The sequence below is a fragment of the Anabas testudineus genome, chromosome 23 (genome assembly GCF_900324465.2).
Source record: "Anabas testudineus chromosome 23, fAnaTes1.2, whole genome shotgun sequence".
Taxonomy (NCBI): domain Eukaryota; kingdom Metazoa; phylum Chordata; class Actinopteri; order Anabantiformes; family Anabantidae; genus Anabas; species Anabas testudineus.
Genome location: NC_046631.1, coordinates 13,394,626 through 13,420,282, shown reverse-complemented (window position 1 = coordinate 13,420,282; position 25,657 = coordinate 13,394,626). Strand labels below are relative to the sequence as shown.

The following is a 25,657-nucleotide window of genomic DNA, read 5'->3' as shown; positions in this document are numbered from 1 at the left end:
AGCAATTGACCTCATTATTACTCTCAGAGCAAATCCCTGCAGCCAGGGCTGTAAATGATATGGAAATCTTTCCCAGGAGGGAAGAAGCAGTTACAACACATTGATGCTTGGACCAGGAGAAGATGTTTCTGCTGATATATAAACGCACAGCACTCAAACAGTGCAGCCTTCTACTCGTGCATGTGTCTTAAACTCAACCTCCAGATTTAACAAGCATTTTAATCTGGTGCAGTTTTATATGATTTTATTTGTTTTTCTCAGATTGTTCTGAGATATTTTTGCAAAACATGTCAGGTGATGAGATATTGTGAGCAGCCTATGGAGGCAGATCAACCTCCCTCTCTCTCTCCCTCTCTCTCTCTCTCTGTGTGTGTGTGTGTGTGTGTGTGTGTGTGTGTGTGATGCTGCAGCTCCTCTAGTCTCTCCAGTCTCCAGTAAACAGCAGTCATGGCGACAGTGGTCCAACCGCTCACTCTGGATCGAGGTAAGGCGCTGGGAGCTTCGCTTTGTTGTCATCACATTTGGGTTTTTTAACGTTTTCAAAACTTCGGGAAGAAACTGGCAACCCCAGGTAGATCCAGGTGTTTGTGTGCAGCTCGGATTTCCTTCAGATTGTCCGTACGGGTCGTTATTTCTAAGCATTATTCGCTCACGATGTTCGGATTCATCCTGTCGGGTCCGTGCGCGCTGGGTTTGTGCAGAAAGGAGCGTTTGTTGTGTCCGTTTCTCTGCTGTCAGGTCTTCATGGACATTCATTCATCACCATTTATCTGACAGTTGAATAAGGTGACAGTGCTTGCGGTGCGTTTGGCGTCCTCCTCTCTGGATTATGTAACCTCCTCCTAAAACCATCCCGTCACAGCTCGGGTTTCTCTCCCCGGTGCTTTGGCATCAAAATCCACTTTGATAGACAGGAGACAACTTTTGTGTTTGAATGGAGCAGGTGCCAGGCAGGTAGGCTGGAGCTGTCATCACACACACAGATCAACATGCAGATCGTCTCTGTCTGTGCACTTTCTGCAACAAACAGATTGTAATAAGATAATGATATGGTGGATTTACCCAGCAGACTGTGGCTCATATGACTTCAACACATATTTGCATCCCCTGACCTATTGTAGTGGAGCAGTAATGCCTCTGGGATGAATTATTGCATATTTTAGCATTTAAATAGTCTCTCTAATGACAAACTGCCCTAATCCTACAGTGAATTTTTACTATACCATGATGTCCAATGCAAGTACACCACTGACAGGTTTTTAAAAATACAAACTGGCCTACATACACTCCTGAGAAGCACTGGCTCCCTTTAAATCTCCATACTTACTTGTTAAAAGTGTGTATTTTTAGCTCTACTGAGAGAAAATCTCCAGTCTTACATTCAGACCAAAGACATTTCAGCTGGTGAAATGTAATATTGCAAAAGCCTCACATAGGAAATGGAGCAGCACTTCCAATGCACAAGAGAGGACTATAAATACTCTGTGGTTGGACCATAAATTATTATTCTGAAAGTAATCCAACCGGATTTATGTGGAATCCAAGTCGTTAGCCATAATTGATCATTTGCTGCTATTAGGAATGACATTTGTGTCCATGTGCATCTATTACATCACAGAGTCTTCTAGGTGCAGAAGTGCTGTGCCATGCAGAGTTCATGAAACGAATCTAAGTTCACAGCAGGCAAAGATAAACAATGGAACCCATCCACCTCTCATCATATAAGAACGGTAGAAAAGGGCTGAGCCTTTAAAAAAAGGAGCAGGAACATCTTCCATCTTCGTAAAATCTCAGTATTCAGCCTGATGTGATCTCAGTCATTTGCTAGAGCAGTGATTCAGATGTGACCTCAGCCTCATTCAGGGGGGCTGATCATGCTGTGGCATGAATTTGACCAGTCAGTGGCTGGCAGCTATAATGGCATGAGCAGCAGTAATGATAGTAATGATAGTTCCACACTGGAGCCATCAGAGAGAGAGAGAGAGAGATGAACATTACAGGCTCCTGCCACTTTGGAGAAAACATTATAATTGCTAATCAAAAGCTAGTTTCATCTGGAGTTTGGGCGAAAGCTTAAGCTGCTGAGACGCTGAATTTGTCAAACGCATGCAGGGAGGAAACAGACATTTCCAGAGCTCCCATTTGGCTTGATGGGTCTCAGCAGGATGAAAAGATTTGACATCACTGGCCTTCCTGTTATTGTCGGAGGAAATGACTATGATAAGCAAGCACCAGTGCCCTATCAAGAACAATGGATTTGATTCTCTGTGTATATTTTATGAAACCAGCGTGTAGCGTTGGCATTTAGCTACAAATAGGCATGTCCCAGAGCTCACAACCTTTCAGCCATGAAATAGTGAGAGCACAGAGCGGTGCTCGTCTTGCTAGAGAATAAGTAAGACTAGGTGTAGAGTTTGTGTACAATACCTGCAAGGAAGAATAAAAGATAAATAATATATAATAAATAATGCGAGAATACAGCCGTTCTGGCAGCACCGCTGTCCTGTGAGTTAAATGCTAATGGAAGCATGCACAGTGCTGTCAGTGAAGATGCTGAGCACACTGATCCTCACCAGTGACAATAAGCCAAACACTGTATAACTGAGGCAAATCCAACTATGTCAATGTCCTGGTTTTACTGGAGGTTTGTGTATCACCAGCATCACTTTGCTCTTTGGGGACCACGTTGAGATATTTCAGTCTGGACTCGAGGACCTGAAGCCGAGCAGCTCTGCTGTTAATTCAAGGTTCCCAAAGTTCAGTTTACATTCAGTGTTTCTGAGCAAAAAACCTTCAGGCTCCAGAAACATGTCAAGTGCAGTTCCTCATAAAATCTACTCCCTCGTAAATATTTTACATCCAGTATTTGTACACTGTATTTACTACTGTGGGGTCTTCTTTCAGCAGCTGGTGTTACTGTTGTGGCTGATCTGAGTATCTTTACCACCACTCCCTGATCATAGGAACAGTGTGAAACCTTTTCACATCACTCATGTTCATACAGATTTTCATACAAGTACAGAAAATAAACAAAGCAGAGACAGAAGATAGAAGAGCATCTCCATACATCACTACTAGAGGGAACTTTAAATCTATAGCTTTTATTAGCATTTGATGTTTATTAATGCTCAGAGCCATTCCCACTAATTGTAGAACTATCAGTCTTTTAATATATTTATAATACTTTTCAACGTTTTGCATTCAGCTGTTGGTTAATAGGAGAAACTGAGACACCTACAGCCTGATAATACCTCAGGAAAAGCTTTAAAGCAACAGATTTTCAGTTCGACAAAAGCTGCATTGTCCTCTTTACACTCAATGTCACATCTTCTTGGTAAAATATATTCTGGACAATAGAGGCAGGTTCCCTACTCTAAGTGGTTTCTCTACGGTGCGTTCTTCCTTCTCAACCTCAGTTCAAAATGGCAACGCTAGAGAGGAGCCCCTGCTTTTTATAAGTATGACTCCTTTTGGTGTGTTCTCTCTGTGGGAAAGTCCTGTTTTACAGTTTACAACCTCCTACGTTGAAAAGAATAACTGCTGGTGTTCAGCTCCTCCTCTGAGAGATCACGACGGGTTCACTGATTTGAGTTCAGTTTATTTCCATCACATGCTCTCAGTCACACAGAGATTTGAAGGACTGAACGAGAACTGATACGCTGACGTTCTACCCTCCTTTTTAACACAGCAATAAAGGTTCTCAGAGTAATTGTCTTGGATGGACACTGTCGGGTAATTAGAGACAGAAGACTGTGATGTTTTCGGTCTCTGCTCTCACTTCAGACTCCTGCAGGAGCCATTAACCCTCAAGGAATGTGTTATTTGTCCTGGTTCAAGGGAATTGTCACAACAGAGTAAATTACAGCTAATTCTGTGTGTGTGGCCTTGTTTGGTAAAACCCCGCTGTCCCGTTTCACTCATTCAGAGTGTGGTTATTTTATTTTTAATGCCTGGGATTAGTAGCAGAGTTGCCAAGGGCACCGAGGACACTCGGGTCAAAGCAGCGATGGCAGATGGCAAAGCCTTTCAGCAGAATGTATTCTACCATCCAGATAGCATCTCTCTGGGTACAAAGGTGGATTCAGAGAAAGGTCATTTGAGCCTTTTCTGTCATCTGCTGAGTGCTGAGGTGAGGTTCCAATCAATGATCAGCGTCATCATTTAAAAGAGGATCTTCACGTTTTACAGATTTAATCGTGAGCGCGTGGTTTGATGAGGTCAGCGTCTGATCCAGATGTGTTTATTTGTCTCTGCAGTTCAGTCAAAATTACACATGTAGGTGCAGAAAAGAGAACGACGCCGCGTCCTGTTGTTGGAAATGGACTAATTATTCCAGAAACCTGGAGCGCTGCCCAGTGCGCACACAGCTCCGACGGCTGTGTTGTGGAGCCTTGTCGAGCGTTGAAGCCTTCATTACATGTCACCGTGGCTTCGTTCAGCTCGGTGCCTTTTCTCTAAACGTCCAACGATAAGGATGAACTCGTTCTTTTTTTGTTTCCACAGCCGTGTGAGAGGAGCTCAGGGAAATGGGTTTCCAGAGCACGGTGCCACACAGACGGTGTCAGCAACAGGCACTTTATAGCGTTTATGCATTTTCCATCACAGTTTGTTTGCTGTTATTCTTTGAAACGCTTCATTCTGTGTGAACACAGACTGTGAATCATGGAGACCTATGATTTGTGCAGTATTTAACCTGATATCTGAGAAATCACTACACAGAACTACACAGCTGCTGCAGCACTTTGATAGTTAGTGCGTATAAAAGCTTTTTTAAGCACAGAAACAGAAACAAATCACAATCCATCTATGATTTTTTGATTTCCTTCCAGGAATTATTTTGGTCCACAACAACTCCTTTTTCAGTTTTTTCCCAAACCACAACTTCCTGTCACTGCATTGAATTCTCATGTGTTCGTGTGTCCTTTTCTTGTGTCACTGTGTTGTTGAAAGTATTAAATCAGCTCAGTGTTTATGATGAGCCAGTCTTTCTGTGTGGCCTCCTGTAAGAGCCTTTAAGACCTCCTTACTCTTACTCTGCCTTAATTATCTTTTCATCGAAATCCAAATGGTTGCCCTATTAACAGTGGATGTTTTCTTAGCTCTCCTGTTTCCTCAGACTCCCTTTTGTGCTGAAGTGCTGACTTCACATTGATGTCATGGGGTCATGCGTTTGACACAGGAAGTCGAACTGAATATATGTTTTTCAAACGCTGTTGCTAGGTAACCGACATCAGAAACGGACATAGTTTTGTTCCTTTCTCAGAATTGATTAATGGTAATTTGAACATCAGTTAAAAAATGGGCAGATTATTGTTGTGTGGTCTTCTTTCATTTGACAAAGATTTTAGAAATGAAATGAACTTTCGTAAGTAATGAAACGTAGTTCAGGAAAGATTTTAATGAAGTCTTGACAAGCACGTAATTAAAAAACTTGCATTAAACCTAGCTCCTCTAATCAGTAAGTATCACTAATGAGAACGCTCTCATCCTAACTATAGCAGAGGGAAATTAACTGCTGACAAGATCTCTGCTGGTGTCATCGCTCTGGTTAATATGGCAGCAGTGCATTACAGTGTGACTGGATCCTTATGTAGAAGTTACTTTGACTGGTGTCACAGCTCCTGATAGACATCAAAAGGTTCGGTGTAATTACAGCTCATGCGGTTCCTTTGTGCACTGCAAAACCTTGATGCTGTTTATCTAAGCTTTTTTGAGCAGATAATGAATTCTTCTGTCACTGTTCTTTAACAAACTCTTCACACAGATGCAGCAGCATCAACTGCCTCTCCTCATTTTGGAGAAGAGTCTGTCAGACCACACAGTGAGATTGATCTAATTACATACAGTCTGCTTCAGACATATGTTGAGTCTGGCACTTATTTAACTTATCTTATTCACTGAGGTTGATGTAAAACCCTAAACTGATGTTGGCCACATCTGGACTTGCTGAAACCTCTCTTGGTTAAAGTCAAGACCATACAGTGAAGTGCTAAAGTGGAATAGTGAAATCGAGTAGGTTAGACTGGACTCTAATATTCAACTAAGAGGCAGCCAGCTCATGCAAATCAGGGTTTACTGTGCCAGTAGTCGAAAGCAGGGGTTGGTATCATGCAGGTAGTCAAAACAAAAACAAGAGATGTGATGAGACGAGATGAAAAGAGAGAGCAAGAAGGCTGGGTGGCATATTAGACAATGTGGTGAGAAACTGAAAGGGGCCTAAACTACCAACTTTAAAAGTCCTCTGCTGCAGAATGAGTCCTGATCTTGTCACTTTAGGATTGTTATTAGTGAAACCTTTACTAATATAGAAGAATGCACACAGGTTAGCAGAGTTGGTTCCTATAGTAGAGGCTTGGATCATGTTGTGTGTGTTTCTCTTCAGCTGAAGTTATTCATAGACTGTTCATATAACAGGCATCATGTAGGTGTTGAACACAGACTTGGTGTTGTTGTGAACGATGCTTCATTCGTTCTGTAAGTCTCTTTTCTCAGCTGAAGGTATAACATGAGACGACTGTGGCCTTTCATGGTTGTGTCAGAGTTATGAGTGCGCCCAAGGTCACCCAGGCATGTTTTTGTTCTTCATCTCTCTGCAGGACTGTTAGGTAATGTAATATGTCATTTCATCGCACATCTGATTTGGGAATCGTTTCCTGTTAATGTGACGTAATCGTGATTCCCCTGAAGGCATCTCAGCTGCTTTGTCACGGAACACAATCACCCTTCAGTGACTCGACTCCGGGGTTTTTTACACCGCTGTGATCAGTCACACAGATCATCAGATGGCCAACTTTTACATTAAGCATGCAGAGCAATGCGTGTTGCACTCGTGGGACATATTTGCTCCAAACCCTGCATCTCATTTGAGTTGGAGACATAAACAAAAGACAGAGAAACGCCTTGCACTGCATCATGTGCCAGTTTATCAGATCTGTGTTGGTGCAACACTGAGTCCATACCTTGACACAACAGTATCTGCCGTGTGGGTAAAAACTGCTTGACAACAGGACAGAAAATCTTCACAGACATATTTTGTGTGAGATTAGATATCATCAGAAGCACTAAAGGAAAAATGTGCCAGTGCAGAGCGAGCAGACATTTCATTACCTCTCTGGTGCTCAGTGAGAACCACAGAGCTATATGATTACTACATATTACCATTCATTTCTGTGTGATTACCTGCAATTACATTGTCTTATAATCATAGTTTCTGTGTCCCTGTGCTGTTACATGGGGATAAAGCTGCAAAGGAACATGACAGATATTGACTGTAACTGGCTGAAGGTATTTCTGTTATTACAATAGCTGTTGGTGACACTAGAACATTTAGCAATAGAATTTAAACTGTGCAGCTCGTCTGGTTGATGCAAAGTTTATGAAATTCAAGATTTACCCTTATTGAAGCTGCAGAGATTATATCAGGAAATGGGCATGCATCCCTTCTCATCAGCAAGATGAAAGCACCAGCAGAAATGTCTGCAATATCAACCTTTGAAGTTAAATTCCAAACGCCCAGTCAAAATCCTTGATGTGGATAAAGGAAATGGTGCTAACGAGCATGTGAAAGCACAAAACGGCACCGGGAGAAGATTCCTCTCATGGATGGCCCTTGACCTCCATTTAATGAGTAAAAAAAGGCTCATAAACCTCCTAGACAGATGCCCTTGCTGCTTGGAATTGTACCAGCTCATTATGAGCTCAGTGTTTTTGATATTCATGCAGGTTAAAAAAACGAGTCATTCTCCTTAAAACTTTTAATACAGCACACTTAGAAAAACAGCAGCTGTTTTAAATGGTGGATTCTGGTGCATAAATGAATCTAATTCATATAAGCTGAAATTAATGCAAAATGGAAAAATAAGCAGACTATCTTTATGTATTTATGCATTTTAATATTTATTTAACATAATTTCCTTACATTACATTTATTATGTTTATTTATTTCTGAATTTCTTGTCAGTTTTTATTGTTTTGTCATAGCATTTAGTTATCTCTGTATGTATCTATCATCCTCTATCAGTTCACCTAAAACAATGGTTAGTTTACTGAAATGACAAAAACCATGTTTACCATGCTGGATCTTTAGTGGTGTACATAACTGTGTAGAAACAGACGTTCGCCACAATCCACAGACTTTGCTGTGAACAGTTTCCACTTCAACTACTTTCTCCAGAAAAATACTCCCTATAAAAACTGCTCCCAGCATGGTCTGTGAATCATCCGCAGTAACTGGGACTGTGTTTGGCAAAGGACATGTTGCTGTTAAAAATGTTTTCAAGCTGTGAGAAGCAAAAAAAAAAAATCAGTTTATTCCCATTGTTTTGAGGCAGAAGGCGTAGAGAGAGAGAGAGAGGGAGAATAAAAATGAAAACTATGTGCAAGGATTGGTACCACTAGGCGTTAAGTCAGGAGCTGTTTCTATTTCATTTTGAATGAACCAACTCATTAAAAACTAAGCTACCAACACTGGATTGATGCGACCTCACATATTGTTCTAACCTGCATTGTATGCTCTTCAAACTCCACTGTGAAGCAAAGCTTTGACTCAGACTGACCCTCAAGGCAGATGAATTAAAAGCACAGTGTAGTGATGTAGCTGATGGAGGCGAAGGTCGGCTGCAGGTTAGCAGTGAAAACATGGGGCAAAATGCAAAAGAGCAAAACAAACTAGAAATATCTTAGAGGGTAGAGAGAGGTCATAAAACAGGGCAGACAGGAAACAACCCATTAACTATACATTAACAATAAACCTGTTAGCCTCTGGGCTCTCTATGCTTTCAAAACACATTTGACCTACTCTCTGTGTTGTCCCTGAACACCCCACATGTAGATACCCTACCCTGTACACCAGAACAATACTTCTCTGTTCTATTTTCTGTATTTTGAAGATGATTCACATCAGAATTGAGGCATTATATAAGAACGTAGCTGCAGTTACTCTAAGCAGAGCCCATTTTACACATATATAATATTTTTATATGAGACTCTGAGGAGAACGGTTTGATTAGTGGCTGATGACGACTCCCATCTGGCAACACAGGTCCCGTCAGACCAGTTCTCACAAACTGTATTCAGCCTCAATGGGAACCAAACGTGCAATTTCAGGCAGATCAATGTAATCCTCAGTGCGCTTAAAATAGAAACAGGTATTGGATTTCTGTGAGGCGTGCTCGTTATTTCCATATGTAAAGACAGAACACGTTTCCTTTTTATGACTGTACAGTATTTACACAGGCGGAGCAGAGAGTCGCACTTCTCTTGTCTCCCATAGGTCTGCAAATTGTGAAAGCTCCTCTGTAAACTGTCAGCTTTATTGAGTTACTCTATATTCCCACAATTCAATATTAGAGTGTGTGAGTGTGTGTGTGTGTGTGCATGTGTGTGTGAGTGTGTGTGTGTTGTGAGTAAGGGCCCTTTTCACACTCTGGACAAACGATGTGGACATAAATGGTTCCAGCTACGCTAGGAAGGTTTAAACGCGAAGAATGTGCAGGTGAAACTGTTTCGGTGTAAAGAAACTGCAAAATGGCAACGACAGTGACTTTGCAGGAGCCAAATGATGCACTGTCGTCTGGACTTCTGTAGCCATGTTTGTTGCTAACAGACACGCCATCTGACCTGACTGCGACCTTGGGACACCGTATTTTACTGCCCCCTACTGGAAGACCTGCTCAGACTTAGGACAGCAACTGAAGCACATTCTCTAAGTACATAAAATAACAACCTGTTGTACATAATTATAGTAGAGAACACGTCACGCTGGCTGATCTGCACTGTAATCTGCTGTATGGGTCACCTTTCTGCTGGTCAACAAAGCGTGGTTGGATCTGTGCAGGGCCGTGAAAAAAGATGCTGTTGCTGGATGGTGGGATGACATGAATCTAAACCAGCAGCTCAGCTGTCAGTCAAACATGGTGTGGGTGTTCTGTTGCTGTTGGCACATAATGCTAAAGAAACTAGATAAAGTGTGAAATGGATCTAAATCAAAAACACTTGAAAGTCTTTTTAATATTTAATACCTGTTAATGTAACAACAGAGCATCCGTTTAAGTGTAAAAGAACAAAGTCTCGTCACTCGTCATCTTTCTTTGTGTGGGACATACAAGCTGAATAAAACATGTTATCGACTCAGCAGCTCAAGTTTGGTGATTGAGTACCAAATCACTTCCTTCTCGGAAGTTCTATTATGTGACTCTATTCAGCCTGTCATTTTCAGAGGGCGAGAAATTAATCAGCCAGGCTGGCAGACTCACTCAGTGCAGGCTAATTGGGGGAGGAGAGCTCGGCCGACCTCAGAGTCGTCGCCTCTAACTTAGCGGTGCAGTGTAAATGCTTTGCGATGCCTGGTGGCGCCTGCTCCTACCAGGAAGTGTTACCTCTGAACAAATGAGTGCCTGACTCATCCCTCCCCTCCTTTATTCTCACATATAGAGCTGAGACAGTGCAAATGATCCACAGTTGAGATTGCTATTCTGTCTTTCTCCCGGCCTTGACTGAGTCTGTTTCTATTATCCCACCCATTGATTCGCTCCAGCGCGTTCTTGTGACCGTGCTGTTAATGTAATTGAATTGGATTTTTCTTTTTTCCGCCTCTGTCCCCGTGGCACCAGTACGCACATGCATGTACGCTCACAGCCACGCTCTCTCTCCCTGTTTCTGCCAGATGTTGCCAGAGCTATCGAGCTGCTGGAGAAGCTGCAGGAGTCAGGTGACGTTCCCGGTCACAAGCTGCAGTCTCTGAAGAAGGTCCTTCAGAGTGAGTTCTGCACGGCCATCAGAGAGGTGAGTCATCTTCAGGGAGGGAGCCACTAGTCCGTGAACGCTGACATGACTTGTGTCTTTTGATTCTTGTGAGATTTTCTATTTTTTATTTGGATGACCTTTCCCATGCCGACTTCTTCACTTCTCGCTCTGTTGTTTTTGTGCTGCTCTTCCAATCGATCGTTGAGGTCGGAGCTGTGACGCTCTGTTCCCCAGAGATTCTGTTCTAAAGTTGTTGATCTTCACTGTTCAGTCATGGTTGCTGCATATTTATCCAGTCTAACACTTCAATACCTCCGTATCACAGATATCACAGAAATGAGAAGCCTGTCACTTTCACAAGTCTGTGAACATATTAATATTAAATATTATTATTAGAAGATATGAACATAGAATAGAATAGAATCATATTTTTACCTCCCTCCATCTTCCTCTCACACTAGGACTTGTTATTTCTTTCTTAACGGCATCCATTTTCATCTTTCTGTTAAGGAAATGAAAATCTAATTGTGTCGTGTCTAAAATTGCCTGAAGTTCTGTCTCAACACACTTTCAGATGGGCTCCATTTTATTTCTGTTTTTTAATTTAGTTTATTTTTGTGTTCAGATAAACTCTGCTACACCCACAACTCTCTTTTGTTATAGTCCAGCCTCTCTCACAGGTCTCTGGCTTTGTATTACAGACGCATACTTTCTCCATTATTATCTGAATTCTGCACAGGATGACAACACTGTCGGTAACACTGACTTGACTGGCAACTATTCAACCTTTTGTTCTAGTTGCTGCACGGCTACAGGTGGAAGATAACACTGCCTGATGATGGTGCAGCATCCAGTGGTGCTTAAACGTGCTCTCACATAACTGCTGATGCTTCGAAAGTCGACCCGACATTAACTTTGGAGGAATTATGGCTAAAACAGCCAAATCAGAGTGTTCCTTCAAGTCTGTGTTGCATTTCTTCAATCAGCAAATGACTGCTGCATAATGAAAATGTCAGAGATTATTGCTCTGGAGCTGAACAGTAAAACTCTTTTTTACTGCATGAAACATTCACACAGAACATTTAAATGATGGCAGGGCCAGAAAACATTATGAGCATTTCATTAACTTGAGAGTTTGATAAGCTTATTACACTGAATTGTAATTACATCACAGAGAGATTGGTTGGAATCGCATTTTACAGGAACGGAGCAGAGTGCAAATCTCCAGCAGGAGTTGTGTTTTCTCCTCTGATTTCCATTCACATGCATGCAAAGCAGCCACCCACTGATCCATCATCTTAATGCCATTCATCAGTAGGACGCAGCACACAACAAACAGGCACATTCACTCTACATGACACCACTACACAGGCTGATAACCACAGATGTTGTATAGTTAGTGTCCTGTCTGTGGTGATATACTATAGCATTGGCCGGTGACATGAATTTGTTAAGCAAACAGGAATTTGAGAAGCAGGGAACCAGATGACAGATGCTGCTGTGGCCTCGGTGTTGCACGTTAATTGTAAACAAAGTGAACATGTAATCTGTCGTGCAATGAAAGCAGACAATTAGTGGACGTAATCAGTATGTTGGGGACAAGCTTCGCTTCATTCTCTGGAGGGAACTGTGTTGTAAATTAAAAGGGCATCAAATACGATTTTAGTGCTGCAGAACAAACAAATAATCTGCTTTGGATTGATTTCTGTCTGTAATTCAGAGATTTCTAAGTCAAACAGACCTTTTTGAGGTTTTGTCTACAACGTACAAACGGAGGTTTGTGTCCAGCACCAGGCTGTATGTGTCGTTAGGCAAAGCAACTCAATACTTCACTTAAAAAAAAAGTCAAAACACTAAACACACCCTCACTGGAACCACTTACTTATCACGATTGTGGAAAGTCCTCCCACACTGATTCTGACCTCTGACCTCTGACAGAGCATTACATAAACCCTCTGACATCATGCAAAGTGACACAAAGGAAGAAACGCTGGTCCTCTCCTCTCACATCCCTGCACGGGAAAGCTGGCACATCCTGGCACCAACTGCACATCTGGCAACGGGCTGACTGGTGTCGGTGCCAGTCACTGGAGTGCAATAACAATGATCCTCCAAAACCTCTGAAAAGGGCATCATCATCATCATCATCAGCAGCAGCAGCAGCAGCAGCAGCAGCAGCAGCAGCAGCAGCAGCAGCAGCAGCAGCAACAGTAGGTTCCCTTTGCCAAGTAGCAAAGATGCAGACCACTTCACCCACAGAGTCATGGCTAAACACAGTCTCTAGGGAAACCAGCAGAGATGCTCAGGGATTAGTGGGCTGGAGTTAATGTCAGGGAGGATGACTAGGGTTGTAGTCGATTACAGGTTTTTGATACAACAGCTTCTATCTGTGGTGCTGAGCCAGCTGCAGCACAGGTTGTGCATGCTGACTAGTACATACTACAGATTATTACAGTTATTACACGGGGCATTAAAGGAGTGGTTATGGTGGAATATCACAATTCTCAGCAGCTGTGTCCTCTGATGCACAGTTTGCATCAGAAACAATTAGGAGGCAGCCTCAAAGTGTGGGAGGGGGGGTCTCAGTGGTACAGCAACAGTGAGGCTAGAGCTAATGGCCTGATGAGCACAAGTGTTGGCTTGTGACAAGAGAAAGCGTTCCCAACCACAGGGTTCACTTTCCCACCAGATGATCTGCTCACTTTGTAGACGGAGTAACTTGAACTGCAGCTTAAAAACACTCAGCATTCTCCACATTACTGCTAACATTTGTCAAAATGTTGTTTTATTCCTGCATTGTCAGACATAATAATGTACAGAGACTGAAAAATGACTGAGATATTGTTGATAATCCATTTCCAAGAACACTTTTCCATCCATTACTGTGTTCTTTGGAGCTATATATAGTTAGAAGATTGATTTGAAAGCCTGACGTGTTTTTATGTGGTAATGTGAGCTTTAAGTTGTGAAATTTCAAAGTCTGCTGAGCAACAGCAACATTTTGTTGTGCTGAGAAGGCAGTCGAATCCATATTATCATCTTCACTCTTATCTTTTTCTTCTCATTGTTTGTTTTATGGATTCGAAACCTCTGAAATCTCAGATGCTGGACTTTCCCATAGGCCCATAAAAGCACCACTCTGGAATCTAAATGAGCACTTTGAAGATAAAATGACCACAAAATGAGCATAACGTGGAGAAAGTCTAATTCACTCTGACTGCAGGTACACGTTCATGTTGTTTCTTATGTCATATGTGATCTGATTCTTTCCTCCCTCACACACGTGACGTAGCTCATTTACCAGTTTGTTAGGCCGTCACAGAGCGTGACGAGTTGAGCATACTGATCTTTTTAAAAAGATTAAAAACATCACAGTCCAGCTCCAGAGCTGATCCTCTACTCTGCGTTGATAGAATTTAGTGAACATGAATCAACCTTGTTAAGGATGACAAGCAGGCTGTCAACATGAAGAATGGACGGCGGGGAAAAGAGCCTGTTCAGCAGTGTTGGGCTAAATGACAAAGAGACAGAGCTTGAAGAGCCGCTTGTGTTTTCCAAGCACGTTCGTTGACGACGAGCATGAGATGGGGGGGATCTTGTGTCTCTGCGTTCGTTTCCCTGCATCAGCCCGAATGAGTTGTCGGGGTCAATCAGCCTTGCAAATGAGAAAGGAAGGACACAAGATGAGATGAGTGGAACAGCTAACCATCTGGAAATGACGGACAGTGGGAGTTGGTGGTAGATGGGTTAGAGACTCCCACTTGATGAACACAGGAAGAGCGAAAGGCAGGCCGCGGAGACAGCATCCTTCATCGGCTCTAACGTTGCAGCTGATTTTCCACTTCAGCAGAGATTTTCAATCAACATAACTGACTTTGTTTTTTTATAAAAGCAAAAGCGGGCGAGGGCCGAGGATCTGTGCTCATTCCAGCACAGATCACTGCCTCCACCTCCCATCACATAAGTCAGAGGATGACAGGTACATTAGGTCAATCCGTTCAAGTTCAGTGTGTTCCCAGTGTACCATGGTGCTGTTGACAGGGGAGGTGCATCGTATTGTTACGTCCTGCACTGGTTTTCAACCATTTCCAACAACATCAACCCCCCCTCACTCGCCTTCTCTCTGCTTCAGTAGAAGAAACAGGAAGCCATGGTTACAAGCAGGACTGTCACGTCACTTTGCCCAGCAGGCATCTCTTGTCTATTTTCTGGCTCCGTGTCGGTGCCAGCACCGGTGACCTGTCAGGAAGATTCTGGGTTTGTTTGTGTGTTTCACCACGTTCGACTGTGGTGACTCGAGCGGGAAGGAAACATGTGGGGGAGGGAGGGCTGAGGCGAGGGTATTAGCTTTTTAGGGAAAGACAGCCTTGAAGATGTCTGGCGAAAGCAAAGGTAGAAAAAGGGAATTGAAGAAATGCCTGCAGGAAAACTGGCTGCAAAGTGCAGCCACGACAAAGAGGAGGGTGGCGTTGAAAAGCACACAGCTGTTTGTCCTCGGATGTGACTCAGTTATTCAGCAGAGTGCATTCAACTTAAACACATAGAGATGTTAAACGTGCATCGTATTTTGCCTTTTTACCAGCACTGTAAGACGTCTGTAAGATAAGCATTATTAAAAATAAATCTGATTAATAAACAGAGAAAAACAGAGAAGAAGCTGCATTAATAATCTGTTAACTAACAAAATGATCTGATAAACCCACCGTGAGCTAGAGAGTCAGATATTTCTTCCAGATTTCTTCCTACAAAAGCGTCTCACTCCATGTTTGAATACCTTATAAAGCCAGCATTGTTACACATTACGTGTGTGACAGGTGGTAAATGGCTGCAGCAGAGGATAACTGAAGGAAGCAGGAAGCCTCTCTGCTCTTCATGGCATTTATACGACTGTGTTCAGTCTTAACATGTGCTAAGGTGAAGCTGAATATGTGTGGACCGCAGGGTCCTTTATTCTAAATGCATCAGTGCTGCAAATCTACAAAAGCACGCTGACGTCTGCAACACGGGGCTGCACTCTCTAATAGAGCTTCTTTTGTCTTTGAGACTTATAAACAAATAAGACAACAGACGCTCAGAGACATGTCTTCGCACTCTGAGACCTGTACATACACGTATCTGGTGGTTTGTATCCTAGTATCCAGTACTGTGATGACTCAGAGCCGCGAGGCCTTTGTAACAGTGTCTTCTGCTACGTCAAAGCTAAGAGGCGTGTTCGCTTCAGGCAAGCTGCCACGCTTTGATGAGAGTGAGAGGAAACAGATCATTAAAATTAATTTCTGAGTCACAATATCTAATGTGTCGTAGACGAGTTTGTTTTGCACCAGGACTTTTTTTGCTTCTGAGAAATGTACAGGATCATTAGCCTGATTAAAATTTGATTGCTCATTTGCTCAATTATCTGAAAGTGCCATCTTGCTGCAGTGTTACATCACCTTGTAAAATTAAAACCAGTACATGTGTTTGTACTTAAAAGCCTGTGCAGTGAAATAAAATCATCTTTGCTGTAATTTATTATTTCTGTCAGTTGCACCAGCTCAACAAACACAGTTCCTCTGAGACTCCTGCAGTTCCATCTCCACTCTCTCACTGTTCTTTCTTCAGCATTACAGTTTATTAAACACACATCCTTATTCCACACTACTGTCTTTGACCTCTTTTCTTCTTTAAACAGTGCCATTAAAACACACCTTAACTAGAAAAGGTCAGCTGTCTGCACCGATTCTGTTCACCTTAGTGATTACACAGAGAAACCCATGTCTTAGCACCGACTCAGGCCCACTAGTGATGTATTAGCACCTGTTCAGTGCACGTTCTGTGCTGTTCAGAACAGTAGGACCAGACCAAGGCTCCATGTCCTGAGCTAAAGGTTGAGATTTCTTCAATGCACACAGCTGAGGTACTGCACAAATACTGAGCTGGTGCCTTTGCAAACTAACACCCTCAACAGATTAAGCTTGAAGCAGCGTGGTGATTTCACATTTCACCCATGTGATGCACAATAACAACACCTGTCTCTCTTGGTCTGCTTCAGGTGTACCAGTACATGCATGAAACAATAACAGTGAACGGCTGTCCAGAGTACCAGGCGAGGGCCACGGCTAAGGTAAGAGCTGCTGTGTGGGTCTGCACCAGGTTTTTAGAAACATCAGCATGACCAGTGAAAACTGTAACTAATGAGTGGTGAACTGTACATTAATCACAACACCCCATAATAGAAGTTTCATCTGTTCTGTTGGAGAAACTATTCTACTAATGTCCCTTAATAGAAGCGTGTCTGTGTAATTAAGCAACAACACATCAGAGCCAGTGAAATAAAGTTTAGCCCCACCTCGAGTGTTATTATGGAACTTTATTATATTTATAATAAATTATACTGAATGTTGATTAAGTTTGCTTGATCTAGAAAATTGTCTGAGGTTTTGTTTGTTTAATATCACAGATCTACAACAGAACAGATAAAAAAATATAAAGCTGCTATTTACCATAACAGTATCAGAAACTGAATCAGGATCAGGGGGCAGCCTGTATTAATCCCACATACTGTAACTCTAATGAACGTCTGCATTTCATAAAAGATTCAAACTGCTGCAGACATAAGAACTGATTGAGCAGCCGACTGAAAAGAGAAATTAACATTCACTGAAAACAGCCAGTGAATATATTTCTTGTATTTCCTTTAAAGGCAGAAACATAAACAATGTTTTTCCTAATATTTCTCTAACCTGCTCATAAACCAGGTCCAGTCAGAGTAACTCACTGTTTCACACGTCTAAACAAACCAGCAAATGCAGATAAATAAGCAGCTGCGTTCGTCAGTAGATCTCTTTGTATTTAGATCAAACTAAATCCTCTATAAATCGCAGCTCTTCAACCTTAACTCACACTGGAACTGTCTTCATTTACCAGACGCCCTTGAGCTGAGCTGTGAATCTCTCTCCAGTTCCACATAATGTTCTCTCTGATTCATCCAATGAACAGACACTAGATCTTCATCTAATCTTTATTCTGCTCTGCTCTGACCCAGAGGACACGCATTTCATTTGTTAGCACCACTAATGTCAAACTGGATGAAGAATTATCCAGCGGACTCTCGTTGTTAGTGATAAAAACACATATTTGTTTTGCTTTTCACACGTCCCACAGGCTCAGTGTCATAAACCGACTTCATTATTTTGTTCATTTCAATTAAAGTTTTTAGTGTGAAGTCAAATCAAACTAATTTAACCACGTCTGCTCGTGGATGGAGCTCTTCTTTTATACCCAGTTTATTCTTCTTCTTCACTATTTAATGTTGCGGACAGATGTTTTTGTTTCCTGCTGTTTAGAGAACATCACGTTTGGATGACAGGGGAAGGACGAAGCTGCAGAGTGAGTGGAAAAGAAAAGGAATGAGCACATTTCAGAATACAAGAGAGACGAGCTTGACCCGGTCGCTCGAGCAGGATTTTTCATCAGCACTGACACGGGCTTTTATGAAAGAAAACAAAGACAGCGAGCTTGTTTGATTTCACGTGGAGAGGAGGAGGAGGACGAGGAGGATGAGATGAGAGCACTTCCTGGTCCTTCAGTAGTGCTTTGTCCAGCTGGGCCCATTCCTCTTCAGCACATCACAGGCGGTGGGTGGACGATGTGAATAAAAGAGGCTGATGGAAACAGAGCAAAGCCAGTTGTGAGCAGAGAGAGTGGACAAGGCTTCAAGTGATGGGAGCTGCTGACCGCCTCCTACCTCTGTAGCTGCTCTAACGCTTCTCTGCAGGCTGTAATTGCTATTGAACACCTGGTTAAAGGACAGTTTGGTAAACACACTGATTCACTTTCTTGTTAAGAGTAGTTGAGGAGATCGATGCGTCTCGTACTGTAGCTGCGTCTGTGTGCTAAGTCTGCTGCTGGAGTCGCAAGTGATGCTCGGATGTGAAACTACACTGGTTCACCTACAGATACCTGCAGAGATCAGTAATTAACACGTTAAACGAACAAATGCTCATTTTTCTTCAACACGATCTCTCAATTAACAAAAGCAATAATAAAGGTAAAAAGCTAAATAAACATTGGAGCATCTCTCGTTATTTTCCTGTCTGCTCTGAAAAAAACAACACGACTAGACTTCACAAAGAAACTGTGACAGTTAAGTTGGGAAAAGGAAGCGTCTGTCTTTTTATTCTGAGCCTGAAGCAGCACTCAAGACATGATTTAATCAGCTTTAAAAGCTACTTTTCCTTCTTCAGCCCAAACTTTGAGGAGTTATTGCTCATAAATCTGAATGACAATTGCTTTTCCACTGGGTAATTAAGCACACGGCTAGTGGCCCGAGCTGTGGGACACACAGCTATATCTGTAGAGATACAGTAGTCGACCAAGCAGCAACTGAATTCACTCACTGAACAACTTGATTTCCTCAGATTTATTCATTAATTAAATCACTTCAGTCTCTAATTCCTGGCCCACGGCCCTGGTTACTGATCGTAATCGACACAGGAAACTGTGAAAGAAGAAAATGCAGCGAGTAAATGATCGGGCAACTTTAGAAAGGATCAGTCCTACAGTGTATGTCTGAGCTTTTCATTTGAAATGCCTCCTGTGTGTGAGAGGCTGCAGCCATCTGCCAGATTGTTGTTCTGTTCTCAGAAACCCAGATAAAGTTGGTGAAGGTCGATGTGCTGCGAGGCGACGGCGTGCATGCTGAGGAGCTGCATTATAACTTCACAGCAGGACGGCGCATGAGGGAGGAGCCGGGGAATAAAAAAGGGAAGGAGAAGGAGCTAGAGGTGAAAGTAGTAGACTATAATAACCAGATTAAAACAGGCAGCGGGAGACGAGCAGCAAATGAAATGTGGATATGAAGCTGCTGATGAATATGGAAGCGAGCAGAGACGGGGATGCTGCTTGGAGGGAGTGTCAAAGAGCTCAAAGTGTCTGCTGCTGGGGAATTTAGATACACATCTGCAAAAGCTTCTGACAGAACCTCACCTCCTTTACTTTTTCGCCCCCCCTCATCCCGACCTGCTGCACATATTAAAAGTGATGCCAACCTGACAGTGAAGCACCTGTGGCAACGCATCTGTGGATCAGAGGGCACGGCATGTCTCCTTCTCTGTTCGTCTGCCATTAGCTTTCCCAGGCCGGGCTAACAAGCTCCTGGCTGCTTTGTTCTCTCCATACAAGGAGCTTTCCATGTGCTTCAAAGACACCCCACAGTCAGCGAGCAACTTCACGCAGCTGGTGGAAATGCAGAGGCTGAAAGTTGTCTGGCTGCTCCTCCAGTGTGAACGCGGATGTGTTGATCCTTGTGCTTAGAAAGCCGGAGAACTTCTTACACGGAGTCTAAATCCCCAGGCCTGACTAAATCCGCTTTGTTATGGCCGTCCTCGCAGACATGAGAAGGTGCAGCAGAGGTTCACAGTTTGCATACACCTTCAACATCACTGCAGAAGAGTTTGAAAAGACTTTCCCTCCCTCTGCAGCACACGCCGACACACCTGCTGACAGTGATACTCAACAATAACACGTGAAAGTAGTTTGTGTTTGTGTCTTTCCTCCTTCTCAGCCCAGTTCCCTGCAGCACTGAGCTTTTCCTTGGACACTGCTCAGCTCCTGTCTCATGCACACAGCTGTCACACTGCAAAACCTCAGCTCTCAAAAGCAACAGAAAGAAGTAAAACAATTAGAGGAGAAGTAAAAGTAGAGTTATCTACAGTTAAAACGAGTAAATATGTCTCATACAATAAGAGTCTACAGGACAATATGTTAAAAGTTCACAAAGTGCCCGTGTCTTTAAATAAACCTCGATGTTTAGGAGCAGTATAGAAAAAGTTCCTATATTAAGTCATGTTATTGAGAAAAAGCTGCAGAAGCTGTGAGCAGCATAACAACATGTCTCAGAGCCTTGATCATTAAATTATCATTGAATTTTTCTTTTTTCCTGGTTTCAAACTTCACTAATTCATTATTAAATGTCAGAGCCAGTGGTTGAAGAACCGTCTGAGAGGAGGTGTGTTTGCTCTAATATTCAAACTGTGATAGTCAGTCAGTGTATAAGATGTGAGTTGGACACAGTTTTCACCGTTTACACACCGTTTTCTCTCCAGACTCACTGCACTTTGTTTCTCTTCCTTCAGGCCACAGTCGCCGCCTTCGCAGCCAGCGAGGGCCACTCTCACCCGCGCGTGGTGGAGCTCCCCAAGACGGAGGAAGGCCTGGGCTTCAACGTGATGGGCGGCAAGGAGCAGAACTCGCCGATCTACATCTCCCGCATCATTCCTGGCGGCGTGGCCGAGAGGCACGGCGGCCTGAAGCGAGGGGACCAGCTCCTGTCTGTGAACGGCGTGGTGAGTCCAGACAGTCCCAGTCTGATGCTGATCATGGAGGGAGGGGCTCCATAGATGGATTGGAGGCAGCCACCAGATAACCCTCTTTGCCCTCATTTATTATTTAAGCCTGCTTCCAAAAAATATATATATATATTTATATATCCTCCACTGAAATGTTTTAGCAGCAAAACGGAGCCGTGTTTGATTCTAGTTTGATGTGAGTCAACAATCAGAGGAGCCACAGATCAAAGCTGATCATCCTCACATCAGATCACTTTATTAAAGAATATTTTTTACTGAGGGGGTAAATATGTTGGAATCAGCCTCCTTTAAACTTTCACTCACTCTCTCTGTGTCTCTGACCCCCCCGTGCAGAGCGTGGAGGGAGAGCACCACGAGAAAGCGGTGGAGCTGCTGAAGGCAGCCAAAGACAGCGTGAAGCTGGTGGTTCGCTACACCCCCAAAGTGCTGGAGGAGATGGAGGCTCGCTTCGAGAAGCTCCGTACGGCTCGGAGGCGCCAGCAGCAGCAGCTCCTCATGCAGCAGCAGCAACAGCAGAACCTGGCGTCCCAGCAGAACCACATGTCGTAGGTGAGGCGCTTCATTGCTTTAAGGGTGAGGGGGGGGGGCAAGGAGACTGATACAACTCTAACGTCTATATTTCAAATTTACCTCTACAGCCAGGAGGCAGTTAGCTTCAGAGTGTCAAAGGTCAAATCCAGACAAATCCACATTATCTTAGAGCTTCAACATCGATCTTTATTTTTGTTTTGTATTAGAACTGGGTGAATATTACATTCCCAGATTTCCAGATGAGCATATGCAGAGTTGTTCCTGTTTCAAGGTGACTAGTCAGAAAATCCATTACTTATTTCATATCATGTAGTTTGTAGCTGTCTCCAACAGATACAGGTGGAGATAGAGCATCTCCATCTCTGCTGACCTCCTGCAACCTCAGTACGTCCTGTGCAAACATGACTACTCACGCCGCCAGTGAATTATTCAGGCTTAACCCAAAACTTAAAAGCAAAGAGAAACTTTTCAGACGCTGATCAGACCATGAAGCTAAATGATATCACGCTACGCCTCATTCTGCTCGGGCGTCTCGGATGATTTAAGCGTTTCCCCGACGTGTCAGAGGCGGCACGTGTCCAAGGTCTCTGTGGCACTGCCCGTTTGATGCTAAATCCCCCGAGCATATTTCTTGTCTTGCACTTGGCACAGCAGAGCTTGAGAAGGTGTTTGAGAGCTTGTAACACTGTGTTGTGGTGAAGCTACAAACAAGGAACTGAGCAGGGATCATGTTTTATCAATGCCGGCATGCTGACCGCAGAGATTTGCTTTGGAACAAGTGGCACGTACAAGAAAACAAGAGTGTAACAAAAGCCACGGGTGTGCCTGGGCTTCATCTCTCTCTCTCTCTGTCCTTCTACATCTCACTTTAACTTTCCACATTTAAAGAGCTGCTAACACTGGTCTGAGTTCAGCTTTTATTTTTACAAAGTGTTTGAACTGTTCTGATGATGGAGGAAGTTTTTCATGCAAGGTGACCGGTCTCCATTTAAACAGCATCAGACCCACTGGAGGATTTTAGTTTTAAAACCACCATCAGATGTTTTTAACCCTGTTTTCAAACTGTGCAAACATTTACAGGTTCTCTGTACACAGACTCACTTAAGGCTCCATGTTGCCAACACGGTGTCAACAGTACACAAGCTTTGGAAAACAATGAACAGCTGAGCCACACGTGCACAACTGATCTCAACCAGTCATCTCACTAACAAATGAAAATCAGTCACTTTACCTTTAGATCACACGTGTAGCATCAAGTGGAAGAGTGAAGAACATGCTTACATACCCACGGAAAGGTCCAGACTGAAGGAGGAAGTCAAGCTGGTGAAGTGGAATAGATGCAGTTTTCAAAGTAAAACAACCTCGATACTCACAGTTGAATCTTTCCTCGTGTAAGAAAATGTGAAAGAGATCAGATCTAAATATAGATTCAAGCCTATGAGAAATAATGAAAATATAACTTGAGAAGTATTAATGTCTCCCCTTCCACAATAAAAGTCTAGGATTTGACAGGTGCAGAAGCAAAGGTTCATTTCTAAAACGTCCTCTGAGCTGATTCGTTCAGTTTGACTCCACTCAGAAACAGACTGAAGGGTCAGATCGAGGCATCGCTCTCAGCTTGTTTCTTCCTGTCTGACCTGCAGGTTGTTCCAGAAGAAGAAGAAGTGAAGGAGAGCGAAAAGATGGATGTCAAAGACCTTCCCAAAGGATTCTCTCTCCATCAAGTAGAAGACTCTTTTACTTACTCTCCTCTTTCCAGTGTTCCACAGATTACTGAGCAAAAACAACGAGTCGTTTGTCTGGAAATTGGTGCTTCGAGGGGGGGCGAGCGCTGAAAGTCATCCATGTTAACTTTGTATTCCCTTTTCTAAGTTGTTCTCCCACTTGTGACTCCTATTAAAAGCCCTTTTCTTGCATTAGTTCTGTTAAGTCATCCATTTTTGATTGCTTAACGATATCTGTTGCTGTGGCGCCGCTGCCGTTCGATATCATCTGTACAGTGGTGTTTCTATTGATTCTTCAACTGGTGCTTGTGTCTCTGTATGAACGAACCTTTTTCTTTCTTCTTGTCACATTTGTCCTGTTTGGATAAACGTAAACTCTTTTTTACCTTCTATATTGTAGCAAGAAAAGATTTTGTATCTTGTAGGTTTAGCAATAACCCCCATTCTCCCGTCTCACATCTCACCACTAAATTCACAATTGGAAACGTACAATGATTAAAAGGTTCGTGGAAAACGTGCAAATGGAACTCGCTGTAAAGCAAACGGGGTCTTAGGCAGCTTCCGACCAAATCTGTCCTCTGTGCCAGTTAAAGAGATTATTGATTTACAGGTGACGTGCAAATAATGTGCAATAACTTCAATTATCACCAGACGTTTATGTTGCAGCGAGGTTCAAATCAACCTCCACTGAACTGAACTCAGTCCCGACAACAGAATGTCGCCAGTTTCAGCTTGAAGTGGGAATTAAATCAAAGTACAAGTGATAGAGTTCTGTTTATTTTCATAGTTTATGAAATCAGAGATTTAACATAAAGGTTTATTGTTCTTTTTAAATACTATGTAGACGTGCAGATGATTATTTCAGATCTATTCGTTGTCCGACAGCTGAGTGCTCGTTCATGTGCAGTAGACCTGTTCCACTCATTTTCATTTTGACAATCAGTGTGAAGCGTTGGGACGCTGAGTGGGAACGTTGAAGCTCCTTTTCTTCCTCTGTACCTGTGAGAGAACTCCTGTTCGTGTAATCTGTCTTTACTTCTGCATCTTCTCCATCTTCGGTGCTAAGCGCTCTCTTCGTGGGTTTTACTTTGTTTTCGTTTTTCCACTAAACTTCCCAGAGATCACTGTCGGTCTTTGTGTCTGTGATGACTTCTTGTTTTCTGTTCACTCTTAGCGTCTTTGACCCTTTGACCCTTTGTTTCTGCCTCTTTATTCTATTTCCCCAGGAGAGACTAACCAGGTTAATAAGGAACCAAACAAAAAGCTGTTCAGTTGCATTTTCATTTGCTTTTCCTTTAAAATGCAGATCACAGATTAATTGATCCACGAGTGTTTTTCTACATGCGAACATGTGCTGCGCTGCCAGATCTTAGCATTTCCTCAACAACCTGACAGCCCTGAGGTCACTTGATAACTAAACTTCTGTGTCAGGTGACCTCAGGCGTCAGGTTCTGTCGGATGTTCCAAAGCTTCTGTCTCTCGTTCATTGTCCAAGCAGAACATCTCAGTGTGACGGATCCAGATCCCTTTTTGTATCTTTAAGTCACAGGTACTCTTTCTTAAATTATTTGCATTTTTGAAGCTGATGGTCCTGTACTTACCGTAAAGATAAAAAAAGACAACAAACTGTTGATATGCAATTGTTATACATACTATATTTGTATAAATAAATCTATGTGCTTGTGTACAGTGAACTCTTTGTTGTCGTTTAATGATGTTTCCTCTACTGAAAAGAATAAGTCAGTCTGCACAATAACACACATGTTGTCTCCTGTTTAAGCCCTGAGTGCTTCTACTAGTTTCTTTACATTATCTTTACATTATTACCAGTAGTTATAGTAATTTTCTGTGTTTCCTTGTCACCGTTTACTTTTCCCAGATCTAACTGAGGCTGCTGAAGCTGCAGTGATTAAACCTTTTGTACTATAATGTCCTTCTCTCCAGGTTTTTAGGCCTGGAACAGAAAGTCAATGGGCTTTTGTTGGTTCAATACAAAGAGCAGACAGTGAAACTAATAAAGAGACTGTTGGAAATTGAACGTACTAAACTTAAACAGTGACAGCAGAAGTACAGAGCAGTTGTCGTACAGGCTGCTCCATGTACTAAAATCCCAAATAATCAATTTTACAGGACGTAACCAAAGATTGTCGGTGAGATTAGTGCGGGTGACGTGTCCGTGGGTGTTAATCAGGAGCAGAGAGTCTGAACTTCCTCAGGATCAAAATGTGAAGTGTTCCTGTTTTATGGTAACATAGATGTAGATATAGATACTGATACCACTCAGTCTGCACTTTAACGATGCACTGACCT

General features: G+C 42.8%; 1 protein-coding gene across 2 annotated transcripts; it reads left to right on the top strand.

Annotated features, from left to right (window-relative positions):
- The first annotated feature begins 399 nt into the window (after positions 1 to 399).
- Positions 400 to 25,041, top strand: lin7a (lin-7 homolog A (C. elegans)). 2 transcript variants are annotated; one of them, XM_026363958.1, is made up of 6 exons: positions 400 to 484; positions 10,664 to 10,782; positions 16,775 to 16,846; positions 20,859 to 21,068; positions 21,426 to 21,641; positions 23,267 to 25,041. In XM_026363958.1, the coding sequence occupies exons 1-5, from the start codon at positions 448 to 450 to the stop codon at positions 21,639 to 21,641; spliced, it is 654 nt and encodes a 217-aa protein (XP_026219743.1). In that variant the 5' UTR covers positions 400 to 447; the 3' UTR covers positions 23,267 to 25,041. The 2 variants fall into 2 exon arrangements, with proteins under 2 accessions (XP_026219743.1, XP_026219744.1); XM_026363959.1 differs by having other exon boundaries at positions 21,426 to 25,041.
- Positions 25,042 to 25,657: the final 616 nt, after the last annotated feature.